Consider the following 16,202-nt stretch of genomic DNA (forward strand, 5'->3'; position numbering starts at 1 on the left):
GAGAAACAGAGAGAGAGGAGGGGGAGAGGGAGGGGGAGAGGGAGGAAGGGAGGGAGGGAGAAACAGAGAGAGAGAGAGAGAGAGAGAGAGAGAGAGAGGAAGAGAGAGAGAGAGGGAGAGGGAGAGAGAGAGAGAGAGAAAGAGAGAGAGAGGCTGAAGAGCCAATGAAGGAATAAATTAATTCTCAGTCTCACCTTTTATAGCCCTTTTCCCACATCACTTCCAATCACAGCCTCCCAATTTGCCTAGCACTGCTCAAGGTGGGGCAGTGCTTGTGGACTTTGGGGGTATGAACTTTTTTTCTAGTAAGTGACTTGTGAACTCTCTTAATGACTTACTATGTTAAGTAGGGGTACTTTTAGTTCTTGATTGATTAACTCAAAATAGACAAAGGGAATAAAAAAATCTTTTCATATCTCACATTATGATTATGATGAAAAGGCAAAAGACATCCTTAAAATTAATTTTTTAAAAACCTGTATTTTTTTTTAACTAGGAACTTGGATGAAAAAGACAAAACATGAAATATAGACCTTATAGACCTTAAAGTCTAACAGGGGTCTTTGAGAGCACAGTATGACATCCTGTACACAAATAAGGTTGAACGTGATAGGGGCAAAAGGAAGCTCTAGACTAGTGGCCACCAAACTTTTTTAGTCACATAATGTTTATTAGTAAAAAAGAAAATTTGAACATGTACTTCTAATGCATATATATATTTATCTTTTAATAAACTATATACATATGCTCCTAATAAGTATATCATTTATAAACTGTATGTTTATGCTAATTAAATACATTGTAAACTTACAAAAATAACAATTAAAGAATGGGATAAGAGGGCAGCTAGGTAGCTTAGTGGATTGAGAGCCAGGCCTACAGATGAGAGGTTCTTGGTTCAAATCTAGCCTCAGACACTTCCTAGCTGTGTGACCCTGGGCAAGTCATTTAACCCTCGATGCCTAGCCCTTACAACTCTTCTGCCTTTGAATCAATACATAGTATTGATTCTAAGGTGGAAGGTAAGGATTAAAAAATAAGTCACAGAGAATGGTATAAATGCTGTAGGATGGAGTATAGGAAAATATTGCTTCAATTTTCAAAATTTCAGAAAAAGGAGAAAAGGGTAGAAATTCTAGAGGTAATTAAGGAATTTTGTTTTAAATTCATAAGCTCTTAGATTTAATTAACTCATAGCTATAGACCAGTGGTTCCCAAAATTTTTTGGCCTACTGCTCCCTTTCCAGAAAAAAATATTACTTAGCCCCTTAGAAATTAATTTAAAAAAATTTTAATAGCAATTATTAGGAAAGATAAATGCACCTGTGGCCATCACCGCCTCCCTGTATTGCTGCAGTACCCACCAGCAGTGGTGGCGCCCACTTTGGGAATCACGCTTTAGAGTTAGAAGAGATCTTACAAATCATTGAGTATTCTGTGAACTCTGCTGGGGTGACAGTGAGCGTGCCCACAGATAGGGCCCTTCTGGCACATGTGCCATAGGTTTGCCAACATGGTGTTTGACCATGTTCAGAAGAGATTGACTAGGTTGGTGGTGAGGTTTAAAACTATATACCATGCAAGAATCACTTAATAAAATGTGGGTTGTTTAACTTTGAGAAGCTAAGATGTAGGGAAGCTAATACAGCTTCAATTATTTGAAGACTTAACTATGGAAGAAGGGTTAGGCTTTTTTTATTTAGCCCCAGAGGAAAGGACTGGGCGGAAACTGCAGAAAGGAAGATTTGATCTTTACAATAACCTTTTGACGCAGGCAGGACAGGACAGAGACGTTAGACTCTATGTGAAAACCCCTCTCAGATAAGACAGCTGTCACACAGAAAAATACAATGACTTGTCCATCTTAACAAAGGGGATTTCCCCTTTTCATCTGATTCACAGATTGAGAATAACTGCAAATCGTGCCTTTGCCTTTTCTCTTTGGGAGTTTTTTGAGACTCTGTCTGGGTTAATTTGTGTTACCTAGTCTAGCTGACCTAGAAAAAGACAGCAAATAGAAAGGGAGAAAGTCCTGAAAGACTTGTTGGCAGGTTCTGATGTGACCTGAAGGCACTGGGGCCAGGTGCCTCTAGAGGAAAGAGTCTGTGGGCACACTGTGTGCTGCTTTGAGTGAGAAACAGACCCATCTGAGTGATTCAAGACAGAAGTGTCCTTTTTTCCCCCTCTTAATTGTGCCTTCTTAGAATCAATACTGTGGATTGGTTTCAAGGCAAAAGAATGGTAAGGACTAGGCAATGGCAGTTAAATAACTTGCCCAGGGTCATGCAGCAAGAAACTGAGTGCATATTTGAACCCAGGACCTCCTGAGAAAGAGAGATTCTTACAGCCCACTAAAGAGGTCATTTGCGGAGAAGAGAGTGTTTTATCTGGCTCCTGATTCATAAAAGAGCCATAACCTTCTTAGTTGTGGCTGCGGCGTAAGCTTTCCATGAACTGAGCTGATCGGTAGCTTGAGAGGAGGTAACGGCCATGGTATGCCCGAGAAGAGCCAACCACTATGGACTATTGAGACCAAGGCTGAGGGGCAGCTGTGATAAGGAGACTCCTCCCATTTGGGAAGAGTTAGGACAGTGACAGCTCCCAGAAGATCCTCTGCTCTCCTCTGCTGGATACAGAGAAGTGGTGAGTGCATACAACAGTGTCAGTGACCAGGCGATGGCTGCCAAGAGCCCGATGGGGAGGTGCCCTTTGCCTTGCCACTTTCTGGAGCTCCTCCCAGTGCATTTCTGGAGACTGGATATGGCCCTAGAGGAAGGTAGCCCAGTGGATGCTAGGCTCTCTGACTCGGCATTTAGATGCAAGCTCTTTACTTTCTAAGCTCTGTGAGTCCAAGGACCTCCGTGGGGAACTCATGCCAGTACGAGACATTGCCTTTCCCTCTTTCCACCTGACTGGAGGCAACAAGGAAGAGAAGAGGGTGAGGGGAGGGGAAAGGGAATCAGCATCAATTAAGTACCTGTTGTATGTCAGGCACTGTGCTAACCACCCCCTTGACAAATTCTGTCTCATTTGAGAGAAGTCAGAGGACCCCCAGATTCTCCTTAAACATCCATACAGGGTTGGCTGTGTGATTTGTATCCAGTGTATGGATTCAATGGCTTAAATGAGTTTTTCCCAAGAATGTGAGGAGAGAAGTCCTCTTGATCGTCCTCATTCTTGCCATTGTACCATGTCTTACCACCTTACCCCATCATGCTGCCTGGTAGCATGACATAATGGTCAGAATACTTTGCTGGCACAAGAAGGCCTGGGTTCAAATCTACCTCAGATTCTTACAAGCTTGTTTGTTGTTATTCAGCCATTTTCCAGTCATGTCTGACTAATTGCAACCCTGTTTGGAGTTTTCTTCTGCAAAGTTAAGGGAATGGTATGCCATTTCCTTCTCTAGCTCCTTTTTTTTTTTTTTTTTAAACCCTTAACTTCTGTGTATTGGCTCCTAGGTGGAAGAGTGGTAAGGGTGGACAATAGGGGTCAAGTGACTTGCCCAGAGTCACACAGCTGGGAAGTGTCTGAGGCCAGATTTGAACCTAGGACCTCCCATCTCTATGCCTGGCTCTCAATCCACTGAGCTACCCAGCTGCCCCATTCTCCAGCTCCTTTTACAGAAATAGAAATGGAAGCAAACGGGATTGAACGACTTGTTCAGGGTCACACAACTAGTAAATATCTGAGGCCAGATTTGAACTCATGAAGTTGAGTCTTCCTGATTCTAAGCCCAGTGCTCCATCCACTATGCCACGTAGGTGCCCATACAAGCTGGTTGGACCCTCGGTAAACCATTTAATTTCTTTAAGCCTCTGCCTCCTCATCCATAAAATGGCGCATTGGATGCAGTGACCTCTAGTGTCCCTGACTGTTCCTAATCAATGCTTCCAACATCCTTCCAAATCAGATGATGACTTTTGATCTTAAAAAGAAACTTTATTCAAGACCACAGAGATGTGTTAACTCAAGAATGTCAATTGGAAAGGCTTCAAGTACATGGAATAACTTTATTTTCTGCCTCATATTTTAAACTTTCGAAAATGAGGAGCAAATCCAATGTAGCATATAGTCTGCTTCGGGCTAGTCAGTCTCCCCAAAAAGAGCATTTGGAAAAGGAGTGCCATTCTCAGACCACCCCAGTGGAGACACTGCAGTCAAAGCTACTACCCTCCCTCTGTGTAGTGAAGACCTCACCTACTGTTCCAGATAGTGAAAGAGTGTTCCTTGACTTGCAAATATGCAAAATTCTGATTCATTAAAGAATAAGGATCTGCCAGTGAATTAACATTTATTTTTAAACGTGTAGCTTGGCTTTTTTTTTAAAGTGCAATAGTAAAATAAGCACATTACAAGCAGTGCCCTCATTTTATGTTTATTTTAGAAGCGTCTATTGTCCTCCTCATTAGCATGTCTGGACCCTTTATAAAACTGAAAATGTTTCTGTGAGCCTCTGTGTACAGACCAGACCACTCGTAGAACTATCTGGAGAATATGGACCCCCTACCCCCAAGAGCTCCGTTCTGTAGCTAGCTCTTTTTGGCAGATGTTATCGTGAGAAATGAAGGGGGAAGCTCAAGATCTTACAGTTAAAAGATGTTTTTTTCTTCTCCGTTTTAACTATGAGCACCAGGCAGTTCTATGTCCTACTGTAAGCAATTCTGAGTATTTGTGAACTAGAAATACAATGACTAAAAGTTAAAAAGCTCCAGCTGAGCATAGGTGTGTTTATCCGTTATCCTTGGTCTTGTTCAGGGAGCTGTACTAGAGAAAAGGATTGGGGGTGGTTTCCAGAGCTCCCGGATTCGGGGCTAAATCAAAGCTTTGTTGAAACAGCTTCTTTCTGGGAAGCAAGGAGTTAGGAGTGGTAATTCTTCATTTGAGTTTTGCAAGTGTTGGCATTTCAGCGTGTGAGGAAATGGAAATTTAAAAAAAATTTCAAATCAAATTAAGTACTTACAAAGCTTGCCATGTCCTCTTTGATTCCATTAGGCTATTTAAAAATGTTTCTTTGTAAATTTAAAGCAGTGATTCCCAAAGTGGGCGCCACTGCCCCCTAGTGGGTGCTACAGCAATCCAGGGAGACGGTGATGGCCACAGGTACATTTATCCTTCCTATAAATTGCTATTAAAATTAAAAAAAAATTAATTTCCAGGAGGCTAAGTAATATTTTTTTCTGGAAAGGGGGTGGTAGGCCAAAAAAGTTTGGGAACCACTGATTTAAAGCATTGATTATCCAAATGTACATATTCCCCCTTCTCTAACTATAAAGAAAGATACAGGTTGGGGTCAGGATTTATGTCCAGAACCCAGAGGTTCATCAGAGGGCCATAGAGGGTCTTCGTGGTTGTACGATGGACAGATGGATGAAAATCCTCACAGATTCCAGCTTTTAGGCAGGATCTGTTTTCCTAAGTGAGCATACAACTCTTAACCTTATTGCTGAAAGAGAAATACCATTGTCTATTAATACTACTGGAACTAAAGATGAATAGTGAATTGGCCTTGATCTGACTGTCCGTCTGACTTTGATAGCCCATCACTTAAAAGGTTCTTTTATATTAACGAAGAAACATGACGTCAAGCTGGAAAAAAAATATTAATATCAATATTTAGTACTAAACTGCAGTGCTTCCCAAAAAAAGCCCCTTGTGTGAACAGTTTCTTTACACGCATAACTAATTAGCTTAGGTTATTATAAGCTGAGCCTCGCAATGAAGTTTCCTGTGGAGCGTCTCAGGGTACCTTGTTTATAGTGCCTTCCCTATACCAGTCTTCAGCTTGGAATTGCCGAAAGTGGGGTGTCTATTTTCATTCTGCTTTCCTGGCTTGGATCGGGACCATAGAATACATTGTTATGCTGGAAATGCTAGAATATAATCATTACCAGGTGAGCCTTTTAATAAATATATGTCTGTTACTATTCATCTTTAGACTCTTGAGAGAAATTATGGGGACCAAAATAGTCTTTCTGTTTGTTAAGTAGCTGTACTCTTCTCAATAACTGGAGCCATTTGATCATTTTAATGCTATTAATTGTTTAGTGTGATAACAGATGGTCTGCGCATTTTAAAATCTGTAAATTAAATGTGTGTTTCTTGTGATAATACTCAGTCCTTTGTATCAGTACCTCTAGCAGCCTTTAAAAGGGGAAAAAGTGATTTAAAAAGACATCTTTGATTGTAAAGCAGAATTTCTAGCATCTCATTAAAGGAAAAAAAAAATACCCAGTCTAAACACCTTTATTCCTTGCTTAATAGCCAGAGCATTCAGAATGCTTCCAGGGAAACGTTTTTTTATTTTAAAAGAACTGCTTGGATGTTGGGACTACCTTTTCAGTTAAGTTCAGTCTTAATTAAAATGTTGAGTAATCATGTTCATTTGAAAGTGGAAGGAGTAATTTGCCCTGGTTGATTTAATCAAGGGAATGTTTCTGTTTGTTTGTAAGAACTGCCTTACTCTTGGTTTCTTAAACAGACACTTCTTGGAATTCAAAAATCATTTTTTTTTTTGTGAGAAACGTAGAATGAAATTGATCCACATTTTCTGCTTTAAATCAAAATCTTTAAAAGGAGAACACAAACACAAACACAAACTCAAACCCACCAGTTCTTGGATTGAGGTTGCCCCAACCCTCCCATATTTAATCATTGATTGTTATTGTAATTATTGATTTTAAAAATCTGGACAGAGGGGAAGGAATCTCAGCAATTGTATAATCACACAGGCCATAGTATTGTCAAAGATTTTACATTTCAGCCATGCTATCATTTGCCGTGTCTCCAAGAAGGCACATCTGCGCTCAGAGAGATAATGGAATATTCTGTGAATGAGCTGGGTTGATAAGGGGGAAGTTAAAAATACATGTTTGACTTTAAAACAATTTCTCTTGCCTTACTGCTCTAAAAAAATGGGCTGGGGAGGGGACAAAGCAGTAACCAAGCATCCGTTAATAATATGTTCTTTTTTCTCTTCTCCTTCTGTATCCATATTCAGGTTCAGACCCATCTAGAAAACCCCACCAAGTACCACATTCAGCAAGCCCAAAGGCAACAGGTAAAGCAGTACCTTTCTACCACTTTAGCCAATAAACATGCCAACCAAGCCCTGAGCTTGCCTTGTCCAAACCAGCCTGGGGACCATGTCATGCCACCTGGACCTGGGAGCAGCGCACCAAATAGCCCCATGGCTATGCTCACACTTAACTCCAACTGTGAAAAAGAGGTAATTTATGTCTCCTCTCCTCTCTTCTCCTCTCCTCTTTTCTTAGACAACATGATTCTATGTAGCATTTTCTTAGTGCATTTAATGGTAAAAGTCCCTTCTTGTATTATTTAGTATTTTTTCAGTTGCTGCTGCCCCAAATACTTTCTAATTATGTGATTTCTGGCAAGACCTCTAAGCCTCTGAAAGCCTCTCCTGTAAAATAGAGGGTGAAATAGTCTCTGCCTCACACAATGGTTGTGATGATCACAAAATGTGCTATATTGTGTCCGGCATATAAACGGTGCTTAATAAATGCTCATTGATTGATTGAAGTAAAGTCATTTCCAAACTTCAAAAAGTGCTATCTAATTGGAAGTAATCTACAATTATGATTATTATTATTATTAACAACTTTCTTAAATACCTGACACCCAAAGCGGTGCTTCCCCAAATCAAGGATTCTTAACCTAGAGTCTCTGAATTTTAAAAAAATATTTCACTAAGCATTTTAACTTGATTGATTTTCTTTGTGCCCTATGTATTTTGTTTATTTCAAAGCATGATCTTGAGAAGGAATCGATAGCATCACCATTCTGCTAAAGGGGTCCACAATTCCTAAAAAAAGTTAAGATCATTGCCCTTGAAAATAGTAAGCAAGATCTAGCCCCATTTTAAGTGGAATGTACCTCTCGACTATCTTCTTTCAGATTATTTCCACTTCTGACTTAATGCTGTTTTTCTCAATATTACAGTTAAAGGCTTTCAGTTTCCAGAGCAGTGAAAATGATTAAGAGGGAGAAAAAATAGGGAAGGTGGAGACAAGAAAGCAAGTCTAGAAAAGGTGTGGGACAGGCGGTGAGAAGTCTCAGTTTTTTGTGAATGTCTGGAATATTATTTTTATTTCTCGTTAAAATGAAAAAAAAAGTCAAGAATGTGGTATTTGGGAGGAGTCAAATAATATCGCTGATAGGAATTTTAAAAGAAAAATGCTAAGTAAAATAGATTCCACCAAATTATAGAATTTTAGAATTTTGACGTAATTTTCCCTGCAACATACGCAGACTGGTAAGAGAGCAGCCAGCAATTGCTTGAAGATGATGCCTCATTTTACCCAAATACCGAACATCCAGAGACATCCCATTCCATTTTGGTAGAGCTCTAATTTCAGGAAGTTTTTTTTTTAATTCTCTTGATACTTATTTTATTATAATTTTCACAGTTCATAGTTTTCTAAACATTAAAATGTGCCATCTCACGCTCCAAGATGTAGCCTGAATTGGAGAAAAAGCAAAGACTTCCCCTTTCATTTCATTGCTATGTTAGACTTTTCCCTCCTAAATCAAGGTCCTTTGTGTGTATTAGAAAAGAATGTTTTATTGAAGTTGTTGTGAGTAGATCAAGATTTGACCTATGTTGTGCCCTAAGGAGTTATGTATATTATAATAATGAAAATTCTACTTTTTTGCAAAATCCATATATAGTTTCGGTTCCCTCTTCCCCCAGCATTTGGGTTGATTTTTCACTTTTCTAAGGTTCCCACCTTTACCCTTCATCTCTTTTACTGTTTTGATATGCCCCCCCAGGTGGTAGTTTAAAAAAGACACGCATCACTCCTTTCTCCCTAGGCAAGTGAATAAAAGGTGGCCAACTTTGTTTTGAGTTTTGTGAAACTTCAAATTACGTGAAACTTTGTTTAGAGTTTTGTGAAACTTCAAATAAACGTGAAACTTAGTTCAGTCCATCGGAGTGCTGTCCGCCTCTTACACATGTTTGCGTGTGATACTGAGAAAAGAATCAGCATATTTGTGTTTTGTTTTTATGTCTTTACAGGGCTTTTATAAGTTTGAAGAGCAGAACAGGGCTGAGAGTGAGTGCCCAAATATGAACGCGCATTCTCGAGCATCGTGCATGCAGGTACTGAATGACTAGCAGCCAGAGGATGTAACACTCTGTAATGAGGACCTATATTTGTTGCTGATCACACCTTCCTGATGACTTAAGGGGTTTTTTTTCCCCATTGATTTTTTTTTTTTTAAGAGAGTGACAGGAACTTAACTTTCTCCGTAGCATCTTGTGATTAAATGATAGGAAGTGAATTTGGAGGCCTTTTTTTGGTCTGTTTTAGGTGTTTAAAATAATTTTCATAGGCCTAGAAGATATTTTTAAATGAATTAAAAATAATGGTACTCCTTTCAAAAACTGTACATGGCATAAACATTTATTGAGAAGATTGATAAAGAAGCATTGATGTTACTTGAATTTCTTCACCATATTTCTCCTAAGACAGGATAAAACTGGCAAAAAGTATAATACACTTGTTCTGACAACATATTTCTTAACTATTACTCTGCCAGAAAAAGGACATCATTTTGAAACACCCACAGGAAATACAGCATAGGAAGGGAAATAATATTAGAGATATGGTCCTGGACTAAGGATTTCACTGCTCCTGAATGAGGAAAATCCTTTTATCAGTGCAGCTGGACACCTTAGAAAGTTGCTTGGACCACTGAGAAGTAACTAGGGGTATGAGTCACAAGTAAGACTTGAACTCATCTTCCTGGCTTCATGCTTTTTTTTTTTATCCATTATGCCATACTGGTTCCCATAACAATAATAAATATATCCATAATAACCACCACAACTAGCATTTATCTGAAACATTAAAGTTTACAGTGCACTTTAAACTATATTATTTGAAATTCACATATAAGGTATTGATCTCAGTGGAGAAAAAAATCTGTCAGACCTTCGTTATGGGCATAAAGAATAAGGTCAAATAAATGGAGTAGAGAAAGTAAAATAGAAATGAGAGAAGAGGAGGTTGTGTGAAGTTTCCTGATTTCATTATAAACAGAACTACGAGTCTTTAACACACAAACACACTCTCTCTCTCTCTCTCTCTCTCTCTCTCTCTCTCTCTCTCTCTCTCTCTCTTTTAGAAAAAGCTACTTTCTATTCACTGGATGTTTACTGAGAAATGTTTGCACAGACTTGTATTTGTGAGTGCTGCAATGCCCATGTAATCACTGTTGTTTATTATCATCATAACTGATGTTTTGGTACTTCAGGAATAAAATTGATCTAGTGGGAATGTCAGCTCTCCAACCGTAATGATAACCTCGTCCTGATGTAATCCCCTGGGAATACAAAGAACTTTTGGCAGCTGTGCAAGAATAAATTGTTATTTTACAAGTCACTAGGAGAACCCTCCCACAAGCTTAATGCTGGAAAGTTTTGGGGCTACTCCTTGGCACGCAGTAGTGGGCCGTGCCATCCCCAAAGGGGCCAAGGATGGATTGCCATCTGTGTTTTTCCTGTTCCCGGGAGGAGAGAGGAATGCTATAGTGGTTGGTCACCAGGGAGAAAAAGGAAATGGCAGACATCATTCAAGAGGATTTCCTAGTGTTAATGAGAAGCAGTGTGATATAGTGGGTAAGGTCAAGATGACTCAGATTCCCATCTTGCCTCTGTTACACTCTGCCTATGTAACTCTCTTCTTGGTGCCCCCCAAGACTGTAAGCCAGATGACTTGCCAGTATGAGTTAATGGAGGGAATAATAATGCTAACAATAATTATCACAATAGCTGGTATTTATCACCTTATGTTTTCCAAAACTCCATGTGTAGGTTGTGTCTTGTGATCTTCACAGCTGAGGAATTCCAAGCTCTACTTGCTTCCCCCTTATAAGAAGAAAAGAAAATATCTCTCACTTTGTTTTTTTTTGGGGGGGAAGGAAGTAATTTTTCAAAATTTAACAAAAATTCACGAAAGATTTGCTAGAAACTTTGAGTCATGCCTTTAAAAAAAGAATGATCGGGGACAGTTGGTGGCTCAGTGAATCTAGATGCAGAAGATCCTGGGTTCAGTTCTGGTCTCAGATACTTCCTAGCTCGATGAGTCTGAGCAAGTCCCTTAACTCCCATTGCCTAGCCTTAGAACCAGTGCACAGTATTAGTTCTAAGCCAGAAGATAAGATTTAAAAAGAAAAAAGAAAGAAAAAGAATGAGCATGTGTGGTGATTTGTACTTTCCTTTGCTTATTCCTATCTTTCATTACTCTTTTCCAACAGATGGATGATGTAATTGATGACATAATTAGCCTTGAGTCAAGCTATAATGAAGAAATTCTAGGCCTGATGGATCCAGCATTGCAAATGGCCAATACGGTATTCATCTACATTATTTTGTAACAGATTTATAGGTTGCTACCAACAACCACATCCTTTCTTCCTACTTTTTTAAGTATACACAAGAATTCTTGTCTTAGAACTCTTGTGGTTAACAAAATGGGGTGCCGTCCTTTGATCACTTAGTATATGACTTTTGCCATCGGCATCATGGATTTTATAGACAAGAAGGGAGCAAAGAAGAGGTTATGACTAGACTCTGTTGTCTTTTTGGCACAAGTCCATTTCTTAGATGCATGATGGTCTCTGAGATGTATCTAAGCTCTCGAGCCACTTGAAAACCATTTATGATGTTACAGCAGCAACATCAGGAGATGCATGAGATATTAATGTTCAAAGTGGCGTGTAGCACACTTCATCAGGACTCTCATTTACTATTTAGGAGTCATCTAGGAATGAAGGAGGAGAAGATTATTATCCATCAATATAAAATCTTAGTTGCTATCAGAAGCCATATATTTGATTGAATTTAGGAGCAATGAGTGGGATTTGCAAAAAAGATAAATACATGTTTGATATAAAAAAAAAAAACAAACTTCTAATTGAGTTACAAAAACTAGAATGAACTGCTTCAGTAGATAATGGGCTCCACCCAAGAGTGTGATGGGACCAGCTCATGCCAGCTGATTGGTAAATTTTCAGCTTTAGCATTTGCCTCTTAGAAATGGGCAAATGTTACAAATCAGAACTTGATTTATTATTTTGTTAATTGAGAGAAAACAAATGCAGATTAAACTTAAAAGTTTTCAAAGAGCCAACTATTAAACATTACCTTGACTCCTCACTGGAAGGTTTCACGTGTAGCCTGAATAACCGGTGTCCTATGTGTTCCTTTTTTTTTTTTTTGAGGGGAGGGGTGTTCCTTTTCATGTGTGGCTCCTGAGGTTCCCTTTAAATATGAAACTTTGTGATTCTCTGATTTCCATGGGTTATGCCTGTCACTTTAAATGTTATCCCTGAGTCTCGTTATCCAGTTTTCCTTAATGGCTGTGCCATGAGACTGTATTGTATTAAAAATAGGTACTTCCAAAAATAAATCCCCTTGGTGTGCTAGACAGAATTTATATTCACTTCTACAATATAGTGATTTCATAATATAATATAATGAGATACTCTCTTTTCCCAGCTCATCCTGGTCTTCTGTGCTTATGTCCCTGCTTATCAAGTACTTCTCTTATTCTTTTCTTTACTCAGGGCCACATTTTTTACAACTTGAAGCCTCAGTTGTATTCTTTTAAAGCATTTTGAAGTTTAGTTTTATTGATATCTTTGGTTTTCACACCACCTTCATTTCTAGATATATGTTTACCCCTTCATTGCCTAGAAGGCTTTCTCTTATAACAGAGTTTGTTTTTTTTTTTTTTTAAAGAGAGAAATAAGCATAGCAAAATATATCAAGAAATCTGTTGTCCTTGTTGGTATCTATTAGTTGGTCAATATTTAAAAATTCATATAATGTACCAGACAGTATGATCAAAGTTGTGGGTCTACAAAGAAAGACAAAAACAAGTCCTCATCCTCAAGGAACTCAAATTCTAATGGAAGAGACAATATGCAAATAACTGCTTGCCTATAAAATAAGTGTCAGGGAAGTAGAAAGCAATTTCAGAGGAAGACCCTCTGCCATGTTCCATCCCCATCATTCTTCATCTCTATGAAGAGGGGAAACAGGGCCAGAGGTGGTAGTGAATCTTCTCAACGCTTTCTGGAGCCCGGCTTGGGCATTAGAATTACATAGCATTGAGATGTTTTAGTTTTTAGTTTTTTTCTTTTTTTCTGTTCACATCATTATAATGATGTTTCCCTGTTTCCCTGCTCTGTTTACTTCTCTCTTCATCAGTTAGAGGAGAATCTCATGATTCTCTGAAATTTCCATCTTGTCTATTTCATATTACCCTTTATTCCAGTACTTTCATGGACCATGCAGGCTGGGTTCTTTTAACTATGTCTCCCCTTTTCAGATAAATGTATTCTCATCTTAAATGTGTTTTTGCTTCAGCCTCTCAAATCTCAGCTTGCTTTTGTAGTATCCCCTGACTTCCACATATTGTGCTATTTTTGGCAACATTTTGCAGGGTAGCTTCAAAGCTATAAGAATGATGTTTGGGTAATAATACATAGGGGAAGGGGCAGCTGGGTAGCTCAGTGGATTGAGAACCAGGCCTAGAGATGGGAGGTCCTGGGTTCAAATCTGGCCTCAGACACTTCCCAGCTGTGTGACCCTGGGCAAGTCACTTGACCCCCATTGCCTACCCTTACCACTCTTCTACCTTGGAGCCAATACACAGTATTGACTCCAAGATGGAAGGTAAGGGTTTTAATAAAAAATAATACATAGGGGATTCTACAGAGGGGCATTTTATAACTTAGCCTAAAAATGTAACTTTAAAGACACACCTTGCAATTCCTTTCACCTGAATTTCTGGCAGCTTCATAAAGCAATATCCTTAGTACCCCCCAAATGATGGCATATGTGCATGTTTTATATAGATATAATATATACATATATGTGTCAGTATGTAGACATGTGTGTATCATATATAAATATAGCATATACATGTGTCTGTATATACACATGTGTTGTGAACCATGAATAAATGACAGTTTATACACAGTTAGGAGAATAATCACATTCAGAGATTTCTTTCAAGGATGCAGTAATGACAGCAAGCTCAGAACTTCTATAGGGAAGACCTAGATAAGTGGCTTTCCCAGGTGGGGCTTCTTAATTTCCATCATCCCTGGGTTTTGGAGTTGAGGTGGTTTCTGACTGCAGTGCTTGGTGCCATGCTAAAAAGAGGAGCCATAGTCTCTTTGGCATGGGAAAACCCATTGCTTTTCCATCATTACTTCCATCTGTGTTCCTTCAGCATAAAAATTAGATTTTTTAACTGACGCCTAGGCTAATAGATGAGAACTTTGGTTCCCCCTAAGAAAGCCAAACAGATTTAAATTCAGATTATTTAGTCTGTCTTAAGTGATTTACACCCTGTGTGACCTAGAATAAGTGGTAGGGTCATTTTTTTAAAACATAGGGATTTTTAATTGATATATTTTGGGTTTTCTTTCACATCACCAAAATTTTTCCCAGTTTCTTTCCCCTTCACCATTCTTAGTGAGCCATCTTATATAAGAAATAATATTTTTTAGGAAAAAAGAAAAAGAAGGAAAAATAAAAAATGACCAATTCACTAAAAAAAAAAACAACTAAAAATAAATGCCGTGTACCCACACATATGGCCCTCTCATCTCTGCCAAGCCATGGGATTGGGGGTATCTCTTTTTTTTGGAGCCCAGCTTGTTTCAGTGTTTTATAAAATTTACTTTTTATTATTTTGTAATTATTCTTTCTATTAACTATAACTATTGTTATAGTTATTGCATATGCTACTTTCTTGGCTCTGCTTTCAGTCTACATCAGAATACGGAAATCTTTCAATGCTTCTCTGTAGTCATTATATTTATCTCTTAAAGATAAATATATTAAATAAATTAAATATATTTTAAAAAATCTATGTACATCCATTTATCAGCACAGTTTATATTTAGTCATTCCTCAGTTGATAGTTTTTGACTTAGTTTCCACTTCTTTGCTAGCAACTGCTTTAAATATTTTGGGAAATAATATGGGAAGTTTCTTATCAGGGACCTCCGTGGCATTTATACCTAGCCTTAGACTCTCTGGGTCAAAGGTTATGAACATTTTAGTCACTTGATATGCATAATTCTAAATTACTTTCCAAACTGGTCATCTTGATTCATAGCTCTACCAACACCACCTTTGTATACTTAGCTTCCCACAACTTCCACAGTGTTGTAGCCGTCATCGGATATTCCATCTTTTGTAACCTTTGCCAATTTGCAGCGTGTGTGGTGAAATGTTAGTTTTCTTTTGATTTGCATTTCTTGTTATTAATGATTTGAAGTATTTTTCCATGTGATCATGAATATTTGGCCATTCTTCTTTTGAAAACTTCATAACTTTGACTCCTTTCATATTTGGGAATCACTTTTGGTCACATATCTCTTCATTGTTTCCAATTCTTAGATGCCAAACAACTATATGAGAAATGTCAAAAAAAAAAAAAAAAATCTCCCCTCCCCCCCAAATCAAATGCTTCCCTTTGTTTTCTTCTGTAGAAACTATAGTATAGATTCATCATTAAGGATCACTTTGTATTTTCAATGCACTTAATTTTAACCATCGTTCCATTAAAAAAATTAGAAGAGAAACAGTTTATATATATCTTTGACAGCCAGGGGTAGGAGATTTATTCTTCACCAAACAATGGTGAAGGTTGATTAAATGGAACTGAGAAGTTTCTTCACCCACAGACCAGCTCCTAGGGAAAGAAGGAAACCAGAGCCAGATTTAGGATCCATTTCCTTTGCCTTGAGGGCCTAAACTCTTTCTATCTTGGGTTGCTGCTCCCTTCTATCCTCCTCTTCCTTTCGAAGCTCCAGTAATGAATTTAATGTCAAAAGACTCAGGACTCAGGTTCAAATCTTGACTTTGCCACTTGCCACTCATTCTCTGTTCGACCTTGGCTAAGCCATTTAACCTTATGAACGCCCACTTCTCAATTGTAGAGTTTTGCTCCATGTCCTCTAAGATTCCTTCCATTTCAAAATCTATGAACATGTGAATTATTAAGTCTTTGTATTTATTTCTTTTCCTAAATTAAACCTAGGCTTAAGTTAGGACTTTAGCTTCCTCTCTCTCCTCTCTTCTCCTCTCCTCCCTCTCCCTCTCCCTCTCCCTCTCCCTCTCCCTCTCCCTCTCCCTCTCCCTCTCCCTCTCC

The 16,202-nt window shown here is 38.4% G+C and overlaps 1 protein-coding gene across 1 annotated transcript in view; it reads left to right on the top strand.

Annotated features, from left to right (window-relative positions):
- Nucleotides 1–16,202, top strand: part of MITF (melanocyte inducing transcription factor) — a 278,742-nt gene that overhangs the window by 235,947 nt on the left and 26,593 nt on the right. The window contains exons 3-5 of the mRNA XM_044675813.1: nucleotides 7,001–7,228; nucleotides 9,041–9,124; nucleotides 11,284–11,379. Of these exons, the coding sequence (XP_044531748.1) occupies nucleotides 7,001–7,228; nucleotides 9,041–9,124; nucleotides 11,284–11,379 (408 nt within the window). The remainder of the gene's footprint in view (nucleotides 1–7,000; nucleotides 7,229–9,040; nucleotides 9,125–11,283; nucleotides 11,380–16,202) is intronic.

The sequence above is a fragment of the Gracilinanus agilis genome, chromosome 1, assembly GCF_016433145.1.
Source record: "Gracilinanus agilis isolate LMUSP501 chromosome 1, AgileGrace, whole genome shotgun sequence".
NCBI lineage: Eukaryota > Metazoa > Chordata > Mammalia > Didelphimorphia > Didelphidae > Gracilinanus > Gracilinanus agilis.